The sequence below is a fragment of the Cryptotermes secundus genome, unplaced genomic scaffold (assembly GCF_002891405.2).
Source record: "Cryptotermes secundus unplaced genomic scaffold, Csec_1.0 scaffold279, whole genome shotgun sequence".
Classification (NCBI taxonomy): Eukaryota; Metazoa; Arthropoda; class Insecta; order Blattodea; family Kalotermitidae; genus Cryptotermes; species Cryptotermes secundus.
In genome coordinates, this window is record NW_019726227.1 from 93871 (window position 1) to 113709 (window position 19839).

Sequence of the window (19839 nt, forward strand, 5' to 3'; positions counted from 1 at the left end):
AGCCTTTGTATTCCCAAAGCTTTACCTCTGTTAGATGTGAAGGCATCATATGTGAGCAGAAAAATCTGTACACAGATGCGAGTGGGGATTGAACTCAGAACCTTCTGAATGGGTATAACAGCTTACCCCAGGACCTTTTTCTTAAGGACCTACTTTAAGTTGCTCCAGTGTTGCTCCCAGCTCAGTCGCCATGTTAATATGGCTGCGGGTAGACAACTGAAAGAACATGTGAGTGGCATGATGACAATGCAGAGTTTCACATAAATCCATCAGTTGGTTCAGACATTATGGTGAGGACAGCACAGATGGATGATAAACACGGTGGTCCCATAATTTTGTCCGTTTCCACTGAAAAACTGCTTCCTTTTTGGAATTTTTTTCTTAAAATGGCTATTACTGTGAGAACTTCTTTCACCTGAAGAATGTACTACCATTGGACAGGCTACCCTCCACAGTGCGACCTATCTTAGAAACAGATATGCTGTTAGCTGTGCTAACCTGAAAGTCTCCTTTGCATTAAGCACATGTCCGTTACCATCTGTGTAGTCGAGTTAAACATGTGGTCTGTAGCCCTCCTCCTCCTCCTCTTTGAAGTCTGAAGTTGGACCACTGTAGCGCTCGCGATGCCCAACCTTTTCATCATCTCTGAAAAAGTAAAGCAATGCTGTATATTAAATTCCCTAATTAGTCTTGCTTGCTTACTTCGTCTTGTCTTGACCATCGTGTAAACCTCCCTAGTTTTGAACTTTGATCACAGATAATGCAATATTTGTACATTTTAAACTGGATTGATAGCTCAGTCGGTATAGCGACAGGAATAATTAACTTGTAGATTTTAATATTAATAATGTTATAGGATTGCCTACTGCCCTGTTCTGTATTTTTTTCTTACAGGAACGAGATTGAGGATACCAGGATATTTTTTGCTGGGATAGAAGGATCGGGTCTTGAGGCGTACAGCGGTGTCGTGTGTTAAACGATTATATTAGTTCTATTATTAGACTCATCATTGTATTATCTTAGTATATTATTGTATAATTATATTATTATTCTTATTTTTTATTGTAAAGTATTTGACTTGTCTTATATACTCGTAATCCATAATGATCCATGGATATGAAGTAAATAAATAAATAGATCTCAAGGCAAGACTTCATGCAGCTGTGACTGCCCCAGACTGTCTAGACAAATAATGTGTAGATTCTGCTTGCTTGTAAATGTTATGTCACCCATATCTCAGGCAAAGCACACAATAAAATATTCTTCTTTGAAGAATGACAACTTGGGTAATACAACCATGCCAAAATTCCTGCAGTAAACCTACTAACCTCTCATAATTACCACCAATGGGTATATCGTAGTTAGTGGGTTTAATTTCGTTCTTGATATTATGGCATCCTTGTTTTCTTGAAATTAGAGAGGATTGTAAATTTCACAGCTCATGTAGTTGACCGGAAGAGATTAGCTGATGCAATATTTGAAGAGTAAACGTTGCGAATATATTCAGAGACTTATACACTGAGAAGATCCACATCAAATCATCGCTTGTAGCACAAGTATTGCATCGTATGAAAAAGTTTCTCTTTATGTAACAAATTAGATTTTTTGGAATTACGTTCACGATAAGTTTGGGCTTCCTCTTTTTTATTAATAAAACAAATGTGGAATTAACTGCGTTCAGATATATATATATATATCTGTACCGTATATTTCTTTCATATTTAATTTTGGTACGTAATGTATTTTCTCGCTGCTAAATGTTGTACCTGGTGGTGAACGACGCGGCGGCCACGAGATATCAGCATTCAAACCTTGCTTCAGAAATGACGCGAGGGACCAGGAAAATGTCTGTTGTGAAGCAGGACAATAGGATATCGTAGGAGGTATTTTGGTGCTCCAATTGATTTTGATTCAGAAATTTTTCATACTAGCAGCAAGGAACCGGATCTGATTTCGAAGTCATAATAGCGACTTTATTCGCACCTGTTCATTGAATGTCGTCAACAAATAAGGATACCTTATTAAGAATGAATACATATGAAGCCTAAATAGTAATTACAAACACACTAACTACGATATACCTAGTAAATAACAAACAATCGATTTTATATTACTTAAGCCATCCGGGTTGATGAGATCGAAGTTTAAAGTAATCTCGCTATTTTAGCTAAAAATTAGAATTCAAAAGCATTTCCCCATTATAATCGTGATATTTATTACACTAGCTTTATGAGCTCAATGCTCTTTCCTTTTATTAAGTAACTCTTTTGATTATGCTAGTTCCTGTTATTTCAGAATTCCCTACGAGAGTGCACTACTATTGATCCCAGGTGATGGTGGGGTAGAGAAGGATGTTGCTAATAGTTACGCTCATTGCCACAAGATGGGACGACAGATCAATTCCGGTGGGTGGGGTGATGCATAGCGATTTAAGAGAGGATTGTGAATTTCACAGACAATGTAGGTGACCGGAAGATACTAACTGATGCAATATTTGGAGAGTAAACGTAACGAATATATTGAGAGATTTATACAGTCAGAAGATACACAATACGTAATGAAATCATCGCTTGAAACACAAGTATTGCATCGTCTGAAAAATCTCTCTTCCTGTAACAAACTGATTTTTTGGAATTACGTTCACGATAAGTTTTGGCTTCCTTTTTTTATTAATAAAATACATGTGGAATGAACTGCGTTCAGATATATATATATATATCTACCCTATATTTCTTTCATATTTAATTTTGGTACGTAATGTATTTTCTCGCTGCTAAATGTTGTATCTGGTGGTGAACGACGCGGCGGCCACGAGATGGCATTCAAACCTTGCTTCAGAAATAATGCGAGGGGCCAGGAAAATGTCTGTCGTGTACCAGGATAATAGGATATCGTAGGAGGTATTTTGGTGCTCCAATTGATTTTGATTCAGAAATTTTTCATACAAGCAGCAAGGAACCGGATCTGATTTCGAAGTCATAATAGCGACTTTATTCGCACCTGTTCATTGAATGTCGTCAACAAATAAGGATACCTTATTAAGAATGAATACATATGAAGCCTAAATAGTAATTACAAACACACTAACTACGATATACCTAGTAAATAACAAACAATCGATGTTATATTATTAAAGCAATCCGGGTTATGAGATCGAAGTTTAAAGTAATCTCGCTGTTTTAGCTGAAAATTAGAATTCAAAAGCATTTTCCAATAATAATCGTGATATTTATTACACTAGCTTTATGAGCTCAATGCTCTTTCCTTTTATTAAGTAACTCTTTTGATTATGTTAGTTCATGTTATTTCAGAATTCCCTACGAGAGTGCACTGCTATCGATGCCAGGGGAAGTGGTGGGGCAGAGAAGATTGTTGCTAATAGTTACTCTCACTGCTACAAGATGGGACTACATATCAATTTAAAGAGGATTGCTAAGTTGAAACGCTTTGCATCACCCACCCGCCGGAATGAAAATGTAGTGCCATGTCGTGGCAGAGAGCGCAACTATTAGCAACATCCAACTCCCGCAAAGCATCGATAGTAGCGTACTCTGGTAGGTAATCCTGAAATAACATCAACTAATAGAATGAAAAGAATAACATAATAGAAGGAAAGAGCATTAATGTCATGAAGCTAGTGTACTAAATATCAAGATTATGGGGAAATGCTTTTGCATTCTAATTGTTAAGCAGAACAGCAAGATTACTTTAAACTTCGATCTCAGTAATCTGGATGGCTTAAGTAAGATAAAACCTATTGAGAATTATTTAGTGGGTAAATCATAGTGCTTTTGTAATTCTTATTTAGGCTTCATATGCATTCTTTCTTGAAATGGTATCCATTTTTATTGACGACATTCAATGAACGAATGCGAATAAAATTGCTATTACGACTTGACATCAGTTCCGGTTCCTTGCTGCATGTATGAAAAATTTCTGAACCAAAATCAATTGGAGCATCAAAATACCTCCTACGCTATCCTATTATCCTGGTACACGACAGACATTTTCATGGTTTCTCGCGTCACTTCTGAAGCAAGTTTGAGTACTGTCATCTTGTGGCCGCCTCGTCATTCACCACCAGATACAACATTTAGTAGGGAGAAATTGCATTACTTACCAATACTAAATATGAAAATATTATACGATAAACGTACATATCCGAACGCAATTGATTCCACATTAATTTTATTAATAAGAATATGTAGGAAAAATTTATTGTAAATGTAATTCTAAAATATTTAATTTGTTAGAAGAAGAGGAACTTTACAGTCGATGCAAGCCATGATTTAATTATGTATTTTGGATATTCTCACTGTATAAGTCTCTGAATACATTCGCAAAGTTTAGTCTCCAAATATTGCATCAGCTAATCTCTTCCGATCAAATATATGAGCTGAGAAATTAACAATCCTCTCCTAAATGACACGCTATGTATCACCCAACCAACCGGAATTGCTATGTAGTGCAATCCGGTGGCAGAGGATGTAATCATTAGCAACATCCAGCTTCCCTAAAGCATCGATAGTGGTGCACTATGGTAGGTAATCCTGAAATAACAGCAACTAGCGGAATCAAAAGAGTAACTTAATAAGAAGAAAGAGAATTAATCTCATAAAGCCAGTGTAATAAATAACACGATTATTAGAGGGAAATGCTTTTGAATTCTGAATTTTACATACGACAGCGAGATTACTTTAAACTTCGAGCTCTTTAACCCCGATGGCAAAAAAATCGATTGTGACTTAATTACTCGGTATATCGTAGTTAGTGTGTTTGTAATTCCTATTTAGGCTTCAAGTGCTTTCGTTCTTGATATGGTATCGGTTTTTATTGACGACATTCAATGAACGAGTGCGAATGAAATCGCTATTATGACTTCGAAATCAGTTCCGGTTCCTCGCTGCAGGTATGAAAATGTTCTGAACCAAAATCAATTTCAATACTCAAATACCTCCTACGGTATCCTATTATCCTGGTACATGAGAGACGTTTTCCTGGTCCCTTGCGTCATTTCTGAAGCAAGGTTTGAATGCCATCTCGTGGCCGCCGCGTCATTCACCACCAGATACAACAATTAGCAGCGAGAAAATGAATTACGTACCAAAATTACATATGAAAGAAATATTCCAATACTTATATATCCGAACGCAATTGATTCCACATTAATTTTATTAATAAAAGAAAGGTAGCAAAATCTTATCGTGCACGTAATTCTAAAATATCTAAATTGTTAGAAGAAGTGAAACTTTTCGGACGATGCAAGCAATGATTTCATTATGTATTGTGGATCTTCTCACTGTATAAATCTCTCAATATATTCCTAACGTTTACCCTCCAAATATTGCATCCGCTAAACTCTTCCGATCAAATATATGAGATGAGAAATTAGCAATCCTCTCCTGAATGACACGTTGTGTATCACCCCACCCACCGGAATTTGTTCTTAGTGCAATCTGGTGGCGGAGAACATAACTATTAGCAACATCCAGCGACCCTACAGCATCGATTGTAGTGCACTCTGGTAGGTAATTCTGAAATAACAGGAACTAGCAGAATCAAAAGAGTGACTTAATACATGGAAAGTGCATCGAGCTCATAGAATAAATATCTCGATTGATATGGGGAAATACTTTTGTATTACAATTTTTACCTAAAACACCGAGATTACTTTAAACTTCGATCTCATTAACACGGATGGCTTAAGTAATATAAAATCGATTGTTTGTTAATTACTGGGTATATCGTAGTTAGTGTGTTTGTAATTCCTATTTAGGCTTCAAGTGCTTTCGTTCTTGATATGGTATCGGTTTTTATTGACGACATTCAATGAACGAGTGCGAATGAAATCGCTATTATGACTTCGAAATCAGTTCCGGTTCCTCGCTGCAGGTATGAAAATGTTCTGAACCAAAATCAATTTCAATACTCAAATACCTCCTACGGTATCCTATTATCCTGGTACATGAGAGACGTTTTCCTGGTCCCTTGCGTCATTTCTGAAGCAAGGTTTGAATGCCATCTCGTGGCCGCCGCGTCATTCACCACCAGATACAACAATTAGCAGCGAGAAAATGAATTACGTACCAAAATTACATATGAAAGAAATATTCCAATACTTATATATCCGAACGCAATTGATTCCACATTAATTTTATTAATAAAAGAAAGGTAGCAAAATCTTATCGTGCACGTAATTCTAAAATATCTAAATTGTTAGAAGAAGTGAAACTTTTCGGACGATGCAAGCAATGATTTCATTATGTATTGTGGATCTTCTCACTGTATAAATCTCTCAATATATTCCTAACGTTTACCCTCCAAATATTGCATCCGCTAAACTCTTCCGATCAAATATATGAGATGAGAAATTAGCAATCCTCTCCTGAATGACACGTTGTGTATCACCCCACCCACCGGAATTTGTTCTTAGTGCAATCTGGTGGCGGAGAACATAACTATTAGCAACATCCAGCGACCCTACAGCATCGATTGTAGTGCACTCTGGTAGGTAATTCTGAAATAACAGGAACTAGCAGAATCAAAAGAGTGACTTAATACATGGAAAGTGCATCGAGCTCATAGAGCTAATGTAATAAATATCACGATTGATATGGGGAAATACTTTTGTATTATAATTTTTACCTAAAACACCGAGATTACTTTAAACTTCGATCTCATTAACACGGATGGCTTAAGTAATATAAAATCGATTGTTTGTTAATTACTGGGTATATCGTAGTTAGTGTTTGTAGTTCCTATTTAAGCTTAAAATGCTTTCGTTCTTGATATGGTATCTTCTTTATTGACGACATTGAATGAACGAGTGCGAATAAAATCGCTATTATGACTTCGAAATCAGTTCCGGTTCCTCGCTGCAAGTATGAAAATGTTCTGAACCAAAATCAATTTGATTACTCAAATACCTCCTACGGTATCCTATTACCCTGGTACACGGCAGACATTTTCCCTGGTTCTTCGTGTTATTTCTGAAGCAAGGTTTAAATGCCATCTCGTGGCCGCCGCGTCATTCACCACCAGATACATCATTTAGCAGTGAGAAAATGCATTACGGACCAATTTAAATATGAAAGAAATTTACGATAGAAATATATATCTGAACGGAGTTCATTTCACATTTATTTTATTAATAAGAAAAGGAAGCCAAACTTACTGTGAGCGTAATTCCAAAAAATCAGCTTGTTAAAGAGAGACTTTTCAGACAATGCAATACTTGTGCTTCAAGCGATGATTTCATTACGTGTTGTGGATCTTCTCACTGTGTGTTTGAACATACGCGCAACGTTTCCACTCCAAATATTGCATCAGCTGATCTCTTCCCGTAGACTACTATTTTTTTTTGTTTAATCCCATGTGGATTTAAATAGAACCCGCTAGGCGAGTGTTTTAATGAGCGGCCGCAAAAAAAAAAGCAAAATATATACCCACCCTACCATCTTATCTCTATCTTTTCACTTCTTGCACTGCTGTTAGTTTTCTTCTTTTCATTTTTTTTTCATAAAAATCCTACTGGTTTTGAACCAGGTACCTTCTGAACACTAAGCTGACGTCTTTCCCCTAAACCACCAGCGCCACTGATATTTATTTTCTTATCTTCCTCTTAAGCCACATCTTCGGTTATGATTACAGAAAAATCTTATTAATTCCATTTGTATTTTATAAAACTTTCGTTGGTTCCGAATCTCGGAACATCGCTTCACTACGCCGGTATTTTACCAATAGGCCACCAATGTCACGGAAATTTATAGTCTTCTGAAATCCTCCTCATATTCTATATCTCTATTTATAGCTGCAGAAAAATCATATTTATTTATCCACTTTTCAATTTCTATTGACAAAAGACACCGCGGTCTCAAACCCCATAACTTCCCAATCCTACGCCAGTGTCTTACCCATGTACCACCAGATCTATTCAAGTTTCTTACCTTCACCTTCCTCATATAGTACGACTTGCTTCCTACATGCACAAATTTTTTACATTTCTTTTCCACAAAAATAGTCATGTCTTCAAACCACGTAACTTTTAAATCATACAGCAGTGCCTTACCAAAGGCCCACCACGGTTATGACAACTATTTGCCTTCATCTTCCACATACCCCACCGCTTCGTTTCAACAAAATTCCTCTTTACTTCTTGCTTCGTTTCAAAGTCATTTTACGACTGACGGTTGGCCATTCAGACGCTCATGACGAGATCTTAGTCTTGAAGTAAGCTTCACTGTTTGGCCTCTAATACGAATCCCTTCTGATGACAAGACAGGTCTATCCCTTCTAACTTGCCACAGTCAATTACTTTCTATATTTCGTCCTTCCTCCTCTAAACTACATGTCACAACCTTTACAACTATACATATATACTGCACATGGCTTTATTGGCAATATTTATAAGCCCCCTGTCAGTCCACACCAGATTCTGCCTTATTTTCATTAGCTCACGCTAGACCAGCAATTTAGTCAGCTCAATGATCATACACAGGGTAAGCTTCACCGCCGCAAAATTTAAGCCTCGTGTTTTGTCAGGCTTCGCCTTATCCAGTATTCCGAACATTTGCATTTTATCTTCTGTGGCTTCTGGTTGCTGGCCGCTCTATGCCTTGGGATATTGCTGTTGTTGCGGAGAACTTTGTTTTCCAAGCGCTGCAGTTTCGAAACGTATGTATTTGCCGCAAATCCCATGGCAAGCCTACGACATTTGTTATTCGCACTATTTCACTGAATGTCATCAATAAAAAAGGATACCATATCAAGAACGAAAGCATATGAAGCCTAAATAGAAATTACAAACCCACTAACTATGATATACCCAGTAATTAACTTACAATCCATTTAATCATACTTAAGCCATATAGGTTACTGAGATCGGGTTTATCTCGCTATGCTAGGTAAAAATGTGAATTCTTTCTTTCTATTATGAAGTTAGCCTTATGATTCTGGTAGTTGCTGCTAGGTCAGAATTAACTACAAGAGTGTGATACTAATTGTTGGAAAGAGGGAGCTCTAAATGAACAGTGATGTTATTCTCACTCCATAACTGAATCGTCAATAAAACAAGGATACCATAATATCAGGAACGAAATTACAAACCCACTAACTACGATATACCCAGTGGTGGGAATTATGAGAGGTTAGTAGGTTGACTGCAGGAATTTTGGCGTGGTTGTATTACCCAAGTTGTCATGCTTCAAAGAAGAATATTTTATTGTGTGCTTTGCCTGAGATATGGGTGACATAACATTTACAAGCAAGCAGAATCTGCACATTATTTGTCTAGACAGTCTGGGGTCTGCATATTTTCCAGAATCCCATGAGTAGAAATGCGATGTTACATGTATTTCTGGAGAGGAATGTGGGGTATCTTTCTCCAGCCACACCTGGCTCTTAGGATTGCAGTATCTAGAGACTTACTTTAGAATTATAATTATGATGAAAAGGGGCATGTCATTTTCTTTAATTTCATAAATGAGTACAGCCTCATCAGAGGTGTACTCGTATGTCATACTGTGTGTTTGGACTGCACATTCAGAAGAGAAACCACCTCTACATATGAAGATACAACATATGGCTTTGCCCACAAATGGAAAACAACACTCTACAATTATTTCTTTGAATAAATTTACAAAACATAACCCTCATCTGTACAAACTGACAATTCACTGTACATGTTGCTACCTACATTTCAGTTTGTCAGTTGGTTACATAACCAAAAATTGAGAATGTTAAAAATTTGATTATTTTTTTAAATTGTATCATTAGAAATGGCTGAATAAGTAAACTATTCATTTGAGACTCAGCATCATCTACTTGTATTACATAAAACAATTAAGTATCATGCCATGAAGATGTATGGGAAAGTAGAGATATGGCTCCACACATTCATATATTCAGCAGTAAATGTAGGTTAGTGGTCAGCTTCCCACCCTGGCCGTTTTACCTCCACAGAACCTGCGGCTTCAGGTGCCTACTAGTAATAAAGATCTAAATGTAGTAACTGAAACATTGTTGTGTTGATGGTAGCATAGTTCTTCCATATTATACACTGCCTACTAGATACGCTGCTGTGCAGAAGAGATAAGAGCTCTTTTTCATGGTAGGAATCAAACTCTGATAATGCTGCCATAGCAACCGAGATATCTTGTCTGCAGCTGTATTATGAGAACATGGCTATTTGGAAATCAAGTTGAAATGCTAATTTGAATTATTCTGCTTCTAGTTAGTTACACTGAAGGCTGAATCTGTTTATGAAACGAAGCACTGAGTGTTCTCGGTTCATAGGAGATTGTATTCTGCACAAAAATTATAGTTACATAAGTTTCAGTAGTGGGGAGAAGGAGAAAAGACAGGAAGTAAAGAACATGTGATGTAACATGTTGAACAGAAAACACATGAGGTTACTGTGAATGAAGATTGGTCTGCATTTATAACCCAATAACCACTCCTTTGACAGAGCGAGATGTGAAATACTGATCTGCATGGCATCTCAGCACAGAGAGAAGAGAATGGAAGGGTAACCACATGACAAGAGTTTGAAGGGTGGCTGGAGATGTACTGGGCCAACAGATGGCAGGAAAGAGATATGAAAACAGACCTGTGAATGGAGTTAAAGTAATTAATCATGGGCTGTCTGGTTGGGGACCAGGTAGCAGATAAGGCATATATGTGATGAACTAGTTTCATTTTCAGGCAGGAATGCACCTTTGGAGTAGTGGGGTTTAAACTGAAGGGCTGCAAATTGGATATGTGGAAGGTGGTGGGGACCATCAGGTTGGAGTTGCTGCTGGGGAATGTTTAGAGAACTGTAATGGCAAAGAACATGAATAACAGCAAGCAGGACTAATACAAGCTAAAGGGGAAATTGTTTAATATTAAGAGGGCTAGGGGGAATAGCAGGTTGAGGGCTATACAGAACACACGGTAAGTTGTGGATACACCAAGGGCACGTACACACACACACAGCGACATCGGCCATACAACGTCTATGCAGTTCATGTTGCATCAAGTAGTAGAATACAAAGTGTAGTCTTAGCTTTCATACGTGACGACATGTGACATCTACCGTACGACAGTCGGAAAGCAGTCTGACCAAACCACCTGGTTGATTGATGGGATGCACCCGGTGCAATCTTTCCTACTGCCTCCATTTTTCTTTTCAGTGTCAGTGAAAATATCACATAGCAAGTACACGCTCTTGGTCCATCATTCATTGTTCCTTCATCAAAACTGCGATTCGGTGCAGACAACGTTGCTCTAGTGTGAAAAGGTCGTACAGCAAAAAAAATAGTATATTTTTCTGCACGACTGATGTCGCACTGTGTGTACATGCCCTAAGCAGGCTAGAGCTCTGACTGCACTGTGAAGTTTGTAGCTCTGCAAGGTACAGCTGGGGATATACTGAGCTCTATGAAATCTAACAAGTCTCCACATACACTGTAAAACCCTGGCTGTTATGAAGGGTATATATGTTGATATATCACAGCGTATAAAATTGTCTCTACACTGTGTATTTTAAATTTCTGGGTACATTATTCTGTGTAAAGCTGGGTAGGTGTGTGAATACAGTGAGTAATACAATGCTCTTGTTACACTGCATAGTGTGCTTTTAACTACTACAGGCCAGCTCTGTGGTCACATTATAGCAGTAGCATGAACAGTTAAATTCTGTGAGCACTGAGCAGTTTAAATCTCTGGCCACACACCGCAGCGTGAGACTGGCTAGATTCTGCAGCAAAGAAGTATAACTATGTGGGTGCTTCTTGCAGTGTGGCTGCATGATGCAGTCTAATATTCACAATGTAACAACAGTAAGACCATTCTGAGGGACTCTGGTTAATTTTTTTGCATTGGTTATATGACTGGTCTCCAAATTTCATAATGCCATGAATTTCCAGCAGAATTATTTGTTTCATTCATCAGTTCTCTCTTATACATCTCTTTCCACATGAACATTCAGATCATCAAGGTTAAGCCTTACACATGTTCCATGTATGATTTCTCTCTGAAAAAGGAAACCATTCCAGCATGCAATGCAAGTCTTTGATTGTTAAAGCTTGGATTTTATTATGCAGGGTTTATGCTGGGCAGTTAAAGGTTTGGACCTCTTATGTGGTGGAGCCAGTATAGCAGCAGGCTGAATGGCTGGGGTTCAATTCCCAGCTGAGGCAAGAGGTATCTCTCTCCTCACCATCCAGACCAGCTCTGGGACCACCCAGCTTCCTACTCGTATTTAGTGGGTACTGACTAGGGTCTCTTTCCCCAGGGGTAAAACAGCCAGGGCATGAAGCTGACCACTCACTTCCATCTAGTGTCAGGTCAAGAATGGTGGAGCTATATTTGTACTCCCCTGTATGTCTTCTGAAAAATTTTCCTAGGGCATCTCATGAAACATTTAGGGACATATGCCCCAAAGGTTGAGGACTGCTGGCTTGTATGAACATCTGGAGATCTGGAACAAACAGCAGCAAGAAATAAGAGACATTCTGACAGAATATATTTCTCAAAAATAGGGCAATACCATACACAACATGCAAATATCTATGATGACCAAGACTTCACAAACCTTCAGTTTCAACACAGCTGAATACTTATGTGACATAAACTGCAAGAAGTGTTAAACTCTGCATGATTACAGTTACATATTTGGAATGCTGGCAACAAATATGAATGTGCAAAAGGTGGCTTTCTGCCAGAAAATGTGAGGCATTCCAGCAGCAGTCCTTAGTTTGGATCCCAACTAAGAGACCAGGTCTGTTGCTACTTCCTTTGAAATTCCCCTCCAGTCATCATTCATGACTGCATAGAAATTTTGGCTAATATTGCACAAACTCTCAATTGATAATTCGTCTGAGTACAGAAGCTAACAATACAAAAAAATCTATAGCTTCTTCTGAAGATGATATGAAAAGCAAATATCTCTCACATGAAGGGCTGTGACAGGCTGAAGTTTGTGAAATTCTGGTCAAAGCAATAACTGTAGAGAGCTTCATGTATATACAATAAATAACACATCCCACGCAGTCACAGAAATTAAATATTCCTACATAATATACTACTGCAACATGCAATACTTGTTGTCTTAACATTTGCCACCTGCACACAAACACACAACAGATTGCTTTAAGCCCTTCACTCACTGAAGTATGGAAATTTAAGAGTAGGCTACATATGAATGGTGATACATCTCTCTGCTTGACCCAAGGTGACACATCAAGTAGCATCAATGCAATTGATCAAATTAATGTATTATGTTTCAGCATCAATACAAGCTAATTAGCCTGAATTTCATCATTAGGATAAATCTGTTGAAATACAAAGAAGTTGGCAGTCCTGCAATAGCAGGATGGTTCTGCTAAATAAACAAAATTTTGGTTACTTGGTACATATTTTTCAGATGCAATTTGTTCCATGACACCAAAAGTCTGCGGCAGAAGCAACACTTCTAGGCTTCATGATGAGGAACTAAGGCAGACCCAGTAAGTAAGGTATGCTGATAAAACAGGTCCAGATGGATCACAGAGTCTGGATTTATCTTGCATGTGATTTGCATACATGATAATCAGGACAGACATCTTCTGCTTCTTATTGTGGGCACAGATGACTCTGCTGTCAGTTTTATTCAGTTTCTGAAACAGGCTATATAGCACTATGAGCAGAAGTGAATATACACATTGTATCTGCTACTATGTCACTGGAATTAAACTGCTGGGCTTCCAAACTTGAAAAATAACTTTCGGATCAAAACAGAGAGCCATTTTTTTAGAAATTATGAAGACACTTGAAGAGTTGAAATCAACGTGACTATCATTAACCAAGGAAACCTGCAGTTTTAGGATAAACACTTCACACTTACAGTCAAAATAAAACCCATAGGACTTCTTGCAAGACTCACACTTTGTATCAATACTCATGTCAACTTTCGCAAACTGGACATGAGTTCATGATGTAACAGATATGCGCATGGGTGTCCAAGCTGCAGTGGAATTCATTTTCTGCTGTTTCTGTAACACTTCTTCTATCATATAATAAATCCTTACTTCATTATCAACAACAAAGGGTTGATACAATAGCATACAATAAATTACTTTTACAAAATAAAAAAGATGTTACTCCAAAATAAAAGTGTCACACCAAGTTTCACACCAGAAATCTCATTCTGACAGTCTTGAATATAATGTGATCACTCCTATATCGATAAACTTCCAATGTAACCTTTAAAATTCTGTATAAGAAGCAACAAATCAAATCACATAGGCAAACCACACATCTGGAGTTTTAGCCGGGATGTATGTATTCCTGTCTGCAGAATTCTACATCAACTTCAGTCAGCTACATTTAACAAGTTTCCTCATCTTAAATCATTATGGAAAATAACCTAACTCTTCTATTTATATACACTAATTATGTAGAAAAATATGTACAACCACTCTTGAATGGCACTCATTGAGTTTCCTGTCATCGTAATATGATGTAAGTACAATTAGGGGACTATCACAATGGCTGCACATGTAGTGCAACATTATTAAATATGAGACACACTGAAAGTTCTCTTGGATATTGAAACATTCATATTTAAATCTTTCTTCTGGAATTTTACCTGCTGTAAAGATAAGTCCACCATTCAGGACAAGGAAAAGAAACAGCAGAGCTGCCACACTTACAGCAGGAAATGCACAACCAGGGTTCCCATGTGTCCCATGTCTTGACATGGGCACAGTACAGTCAAACCATACTGAGCACAGCTGAGCCTTTCTTAACACAATTAAAATATAAAACTTATATGGAAGGACAAAATTCTTTTTAGACTTTGGACTTGTGGTATGTCTCACAGTGATGAGAGAGTGTAAGATATAAATAAGCTATCCTAGCTTCATATAAAATATGGAATACTGAAAAAATGTTTCAACATGCACATTCAATATTAACAATACATTTAGAACCTCTTTTTTTAATTAGAAGAGATCTGTATCCTCTGGCATACTTGACATTTCAAAGTGCACTGATCACACAGTTCTGTGTATCCTGGGATACACAAGCTCTTGAATGTGGCAAACTTACAAGAGCTCAGTCAAAACACACATTACATGTTGGTGCCATTCAGAAGTTGGTGTCATAATCTGAACGTCTGCGTGAGTATCCACTTGTGCTGCTACCAGCATTACCATTCCCATAGTATGCATTGTAGTAATAGCCATTCCACTCTGACCGCCAGCTGTCATACAGGTTTGACATACTGTTCTCCTGCAGGGATCCCGATGACCGCTGTAAAGAGACAAACTTCTGTCTGGGGCTACTGTGAACTGAGTATTAGCAGATATGAGTATATTTCAAATGTTTACAAAACTTTGGAGGTGGATTCAAAAAGTGACCATTGGGAGATCAAACAAGAAATGAAAGAACAATTTTAAAAGTTTGTTACTTGCTTCTCTTAGCCTCTGTGTGCCATGGTTATATTGAACGACCATTTTAAGGTGGCCTCTGTTACTTGAAAGTTCAATATGGCAATTCAGAATGTCAGGGGTGAGAAAAACCCACATTGCGTCTGGCTGGTCTCCAACCCAAAACACTTGGCACACAAATCTCTACGCTCAGGATTTTGAAAATAATATAATGCAAGGACTTGAGCTGGATGGAACTGGCTTAGGAATGCACTGAATTTTGAGGTTTTGTGTAAGGCTTCACATAAGGAGACAGGCTGTGCAACAGGAGACAGTGTACACATACAACTCTCTTATCTAAAAACCAAATGTCTGACTTGCGACTCCATTCTGAAAACTAAAATGGGTACTCCACACTCTACTTTGGAGAAGAGCAGTTGCCAGCAGAAGTAACTAACACTGACTGTTAGCAGCAAGAAACCTGGAGTGAAGATCTCTCTCTCTCTCTCTGCTTGCTCAATATCAACAAACATGTCACATATCATAACTTATTGTGAAAGGTTGTACGAAGATACCTTCATTGGAGGCTTGTCATTCCAAACATCATCCATGTTGTATAGGTCATCTGCTGCGTAGTTGTCAAGGCCACCCATGTGATTTTTATTTAGTTCGTTCAGCATGTCCTCAGTCAGCGGAGTGGGTGACTTCTTCTTCTTGTTTTTTTTGCGGTTCACAAGCTGTGAGCACAAGAACATGACCCCATCAGTCCCTCTGTCACAACACCTGTCTTATTAAAAAAAGTGATTGGACCTTTTCCTTCATATCCCCCATGCGCTTGACCAGAGCGTTGACTAGTTTACTTGATACATTTCTACACACCCTTCCAGACTATCTTCTATCTGGAACCATTATCAGTAAGATATTCACTAGCAATTAAAATTTTCAGGTGCAAACTTTATATGTCTGTTTTTCTATTAAGCTCGTTTCTCTTTTGGCAAAGCCCAACAGAAGATCTGATGAATTTGATCAATTTTGTTTTCTTTATATGTTCTTTCACAGAACAAAACCTTCTGACATGTGTAGAGTTCCATGCACTTTTCTGCCCATCCCAGAAACACACACATGCACACAAACACATGCACACACACACACACACACACAATAAGATAAACAATTCTAGAATTGAATTTAATTCCACTACTTCTCATGTCGAGAGGCAACACAATACACAGGACCATCAGGGGACCCTGGTTCAGGATGCATGTTTATAAACTGAACTCTGTCAGAGAGGTTATCAGTGTTAACGTGTCCCTGTGTGGGGGAGGTTCAACCCTGTAAGCATGGGCCATAAAAGAATGAGCTTGTTACTTACAACAGTGACACCAAAAATGATGACAAATAACAGGGATGCCAACCCAATTACAATTCCAGCAATAGCCCACTGTGGCAAGAACACATCTTCATCTGCATATCCCACAGTTGGTATCACCTGCTTTGTTAGCACTGCAACAGAGAGATATTAAAACATTTGAGAGGCAAACCCAACTTGTGCATCAGAGGTAAGAAGTTAGGAAACAGTATCACACACACATTCACTGACTCCATGATATAGAGGACTGTTTAGCAGTCAAAATTACTTGGCTGACTGAGAAGTCATCTTCTATTACACAATCCAAATGTTCATTACTGGCCCTGAGTCAGTCACATGTTGGAACTCAACTTGCCTATGAAGTCTGTGAACTTGGGATCCACCACAAAGCTTCCTAGCTGCAGCCTACCGCTGATCACAGACTCAGTGTCGGCTGACAGGCTACTGTGAAACAGTTGTTTGATCTCCTGCGTGTCAATATGGTGCCCAACATCTGCGAGCTCCACGAAGTAGTCCACCAGTACGCTGCTCACCTCTTGCTCGGAGCCCACCGCATTCACACTGGTGCTGTCACTGCAAGAGCATATTTCATCTCCAAACATAATTACCTGGGCTCAATTTCATTTGATATTTCAGGTCTACACGAGACATATCAGTTACTGAACTTTCATACATGTAATGAACCTTAACAACCCTCAAGTACAACATGTAATAGTTAACACATTACTTACTGGACAAATTCAGCTGTATAGGACCATTATCAGAGGCTTGTATGTTCAAGAGGATATTGCTTAGCATACATTAATTTACGGTGGTAATATTTTACACTTAAATCCCTTTGCAACTGAAGGGGAGAGAGATCTAACGGCTGTTATGCCACTCTAGCACAGCACACGGACAGAAAATGAGACAATAATATATCAATCATGAAGCCTACATACAGAAAGCAACATCAACAACACAAGTCAGGATACTGTCACGTGACAGTTGCTATAGACTGGGCTTGGACTGATAATTGAATTTACTGACTACTTACTACAGATCATAACTACAAAGTACCTATAACAGCCTCACTGGTTTACACACTCTACTGCAGCACAAAAAAGTCTTCTACGTCTTCAATATAGTTGTTTCTTGGTAATGGATCTTAACACTGTCCGCTGCTTATGTCCTCACTGTCGGGCACATATCCCACAACTGCACCAAGTCTCTCTTCATAGACTCCCTTACAATTCATTAACTCTTACTCCACTTTGTTCCTCTTATATTTTGGCATGGACTGCGTAGAGAACACTGTTCACTGTTGTACTCCAATCGTTTTCATGGCAACAGGTTTGTTTGCAAAATCGTTACTCAGTAACAGCTGCGTATATTTCCTTATTAAGAATCTGTTATCTATTAACAGATGTTGTGTTTACACAAGGAAAGAACTCTCTATCTACATGCTCAAATATAAAGGTATTTCAACGTAACTCTTACAGGTGTAAATTAATGTATGGTAAGCAATCTTCTCTGTAACATGTCAGCCCCATAAAAGGCATATTTTATCCAATATGTAAAGCTTTTAACTAGTGCATGCTTTACTTGATGGTTCATATTATGCTCACATCAAATCTTATTAATTTTCTCAAAAAGCTTTATCTCACAACAGCTGTTACAAATTTATGTGAAATATTTTACAATGAGGTGAATATTTAAGGATGTACAAAGAAACAATCATTCTTGCATCTGTGGAGTGCAATGTCTGTACCATTCATTAGGTTCGGAAAAGCTCTGTGACTGCAAGAAGCAAGGTTCTTCTCACCTGAAGGAGTCAATTCTGACCTTCCTGAACCATCTGCTGAGTGAGTCCGACTTGCGGTATGCTGTCTCCAGCTGAAACGGAATACAACCTGCCTCAGACCGATTATCTGGCAACACAAATGGAACAATCAATAACACAGCTCAGACCTTCACAATTAAGTAATCATTTGCAAACAGACTGACTTTTACTTTCTGAAACAAGAACTCAGACATGCTAACATAGAATGATATCTTTATGGGCGGGATACAACATGGCATATCATTATTTTTCCAGTCCTACTTTTCAAACGGCTGTGATTTCTTCACATTGTCACAGCAAATTCACTTCTTGGAAATGTTTTGGACAACACATGGTCAGTACGCCTGTGTGTGGCTCTAAGCTGGTGCATATTGTGCATGACGCAGCAGAACACTCACTCATACATTTAAACTGAATTAGACGCTCACCTGTTCCTGAATCTCAGAGGCCAGCTGCTGCCACTCCTCAGTGTTGTGGTCCAGCAGTTCCGGCACCCATGTCACACCCCCCACCAGCTTCACAGTGCCTGCCAGGTCACAGTATTCAGTGCACATTCCTGGGGTTGTTGGACGAGGGGTGGTGGTAGTTGTCGTTGTGCTAGTGGTAGTGGTGGTTGTGGTGCTGGTTGTGGTGCTGCTGCTGGTCACTGCTGTCTTGGCTATCTCCAACAGTCTTTCTAGGGGGATGGGAGTGGTGGATGGTGTGGGCCAGCCCGTGAACTCAGTGGTGGCCCTGTAACAGGTGAAAAATGTGGTAGGCACAGGGACATGTTTAAATATTCTGATTGTTACTAAACATCTCAAATATGTTTACCTCTAGATGTCTGAACTGTTGGCAGAATTATGTATGGTAATGCATGGTTACATTCAGGACAGGAAGAGAACACAGAGTAAAAATATCTTGAACTGAACTGTCATATATATTTTCTGGTGTCAACATTGTTATAATACTAAATATTATAAATGCAGTAATGTATATCTAGGTAGCACAAAATGACCACATTTCAGAAGACTTACAAAATGCAATGGCTAGGCTACAATAAGCTGAAGTCACAATAGTGTGATTGCAACAGACTACCTGCTTGTACATTGTGACAAATGTATGATGTAATAACTTAAAGGAGATATGAATAATTTGCGTTCCAGAGCTCAAACGTAGCAATAGTATTGCACACATGCTGAGGCAGCAACCTGAGAGCATAAAGCCCTTTGAACTTTGGTCCAGTAATTAATTATTTTTAATCTTTTCGCTGTTCTCGA

General features: G+C 38.4%; 1 protein-coding gene across 1 annotated transcript in view; it reads right to left on the reverse strand.

The window, feature by feature from the left end:
- Nucleotides 1-9447: 9447 nt before the first annotated feature.
- LOC111863978 (mucin-2) overlaps nt 9448-19839 on the reverse strand; it is a 46906-nt gene continuing 36514 nt past the window's right edge. The window contains exons 3-8 of the mRNA XM_023850829.2: nt 19009-19312; nt 18563-18633; nt 17114-17331; nt 16762-16892; nt 15965-16126; nt 9448-15273 (exon numbers count right to left, since the gene is read on the reverse strand). Of these exons, the coding sequence (XP_023706597.1) occupies nt 15109-15273; nt 15965-16126; nt 16762-16892; nt 17114-17331; nt 18563-18633; nt 19009-19312 (1051 nt within the window). The 3' untranslated portion in view covers nt 9448-15108. The remainder of the gene's footprint in view (nt 15274-15964; nt 16127-16761; nt 16893-17113; nt 17332-18562; nt 18634-19008; nt 19313-19839) is intronic.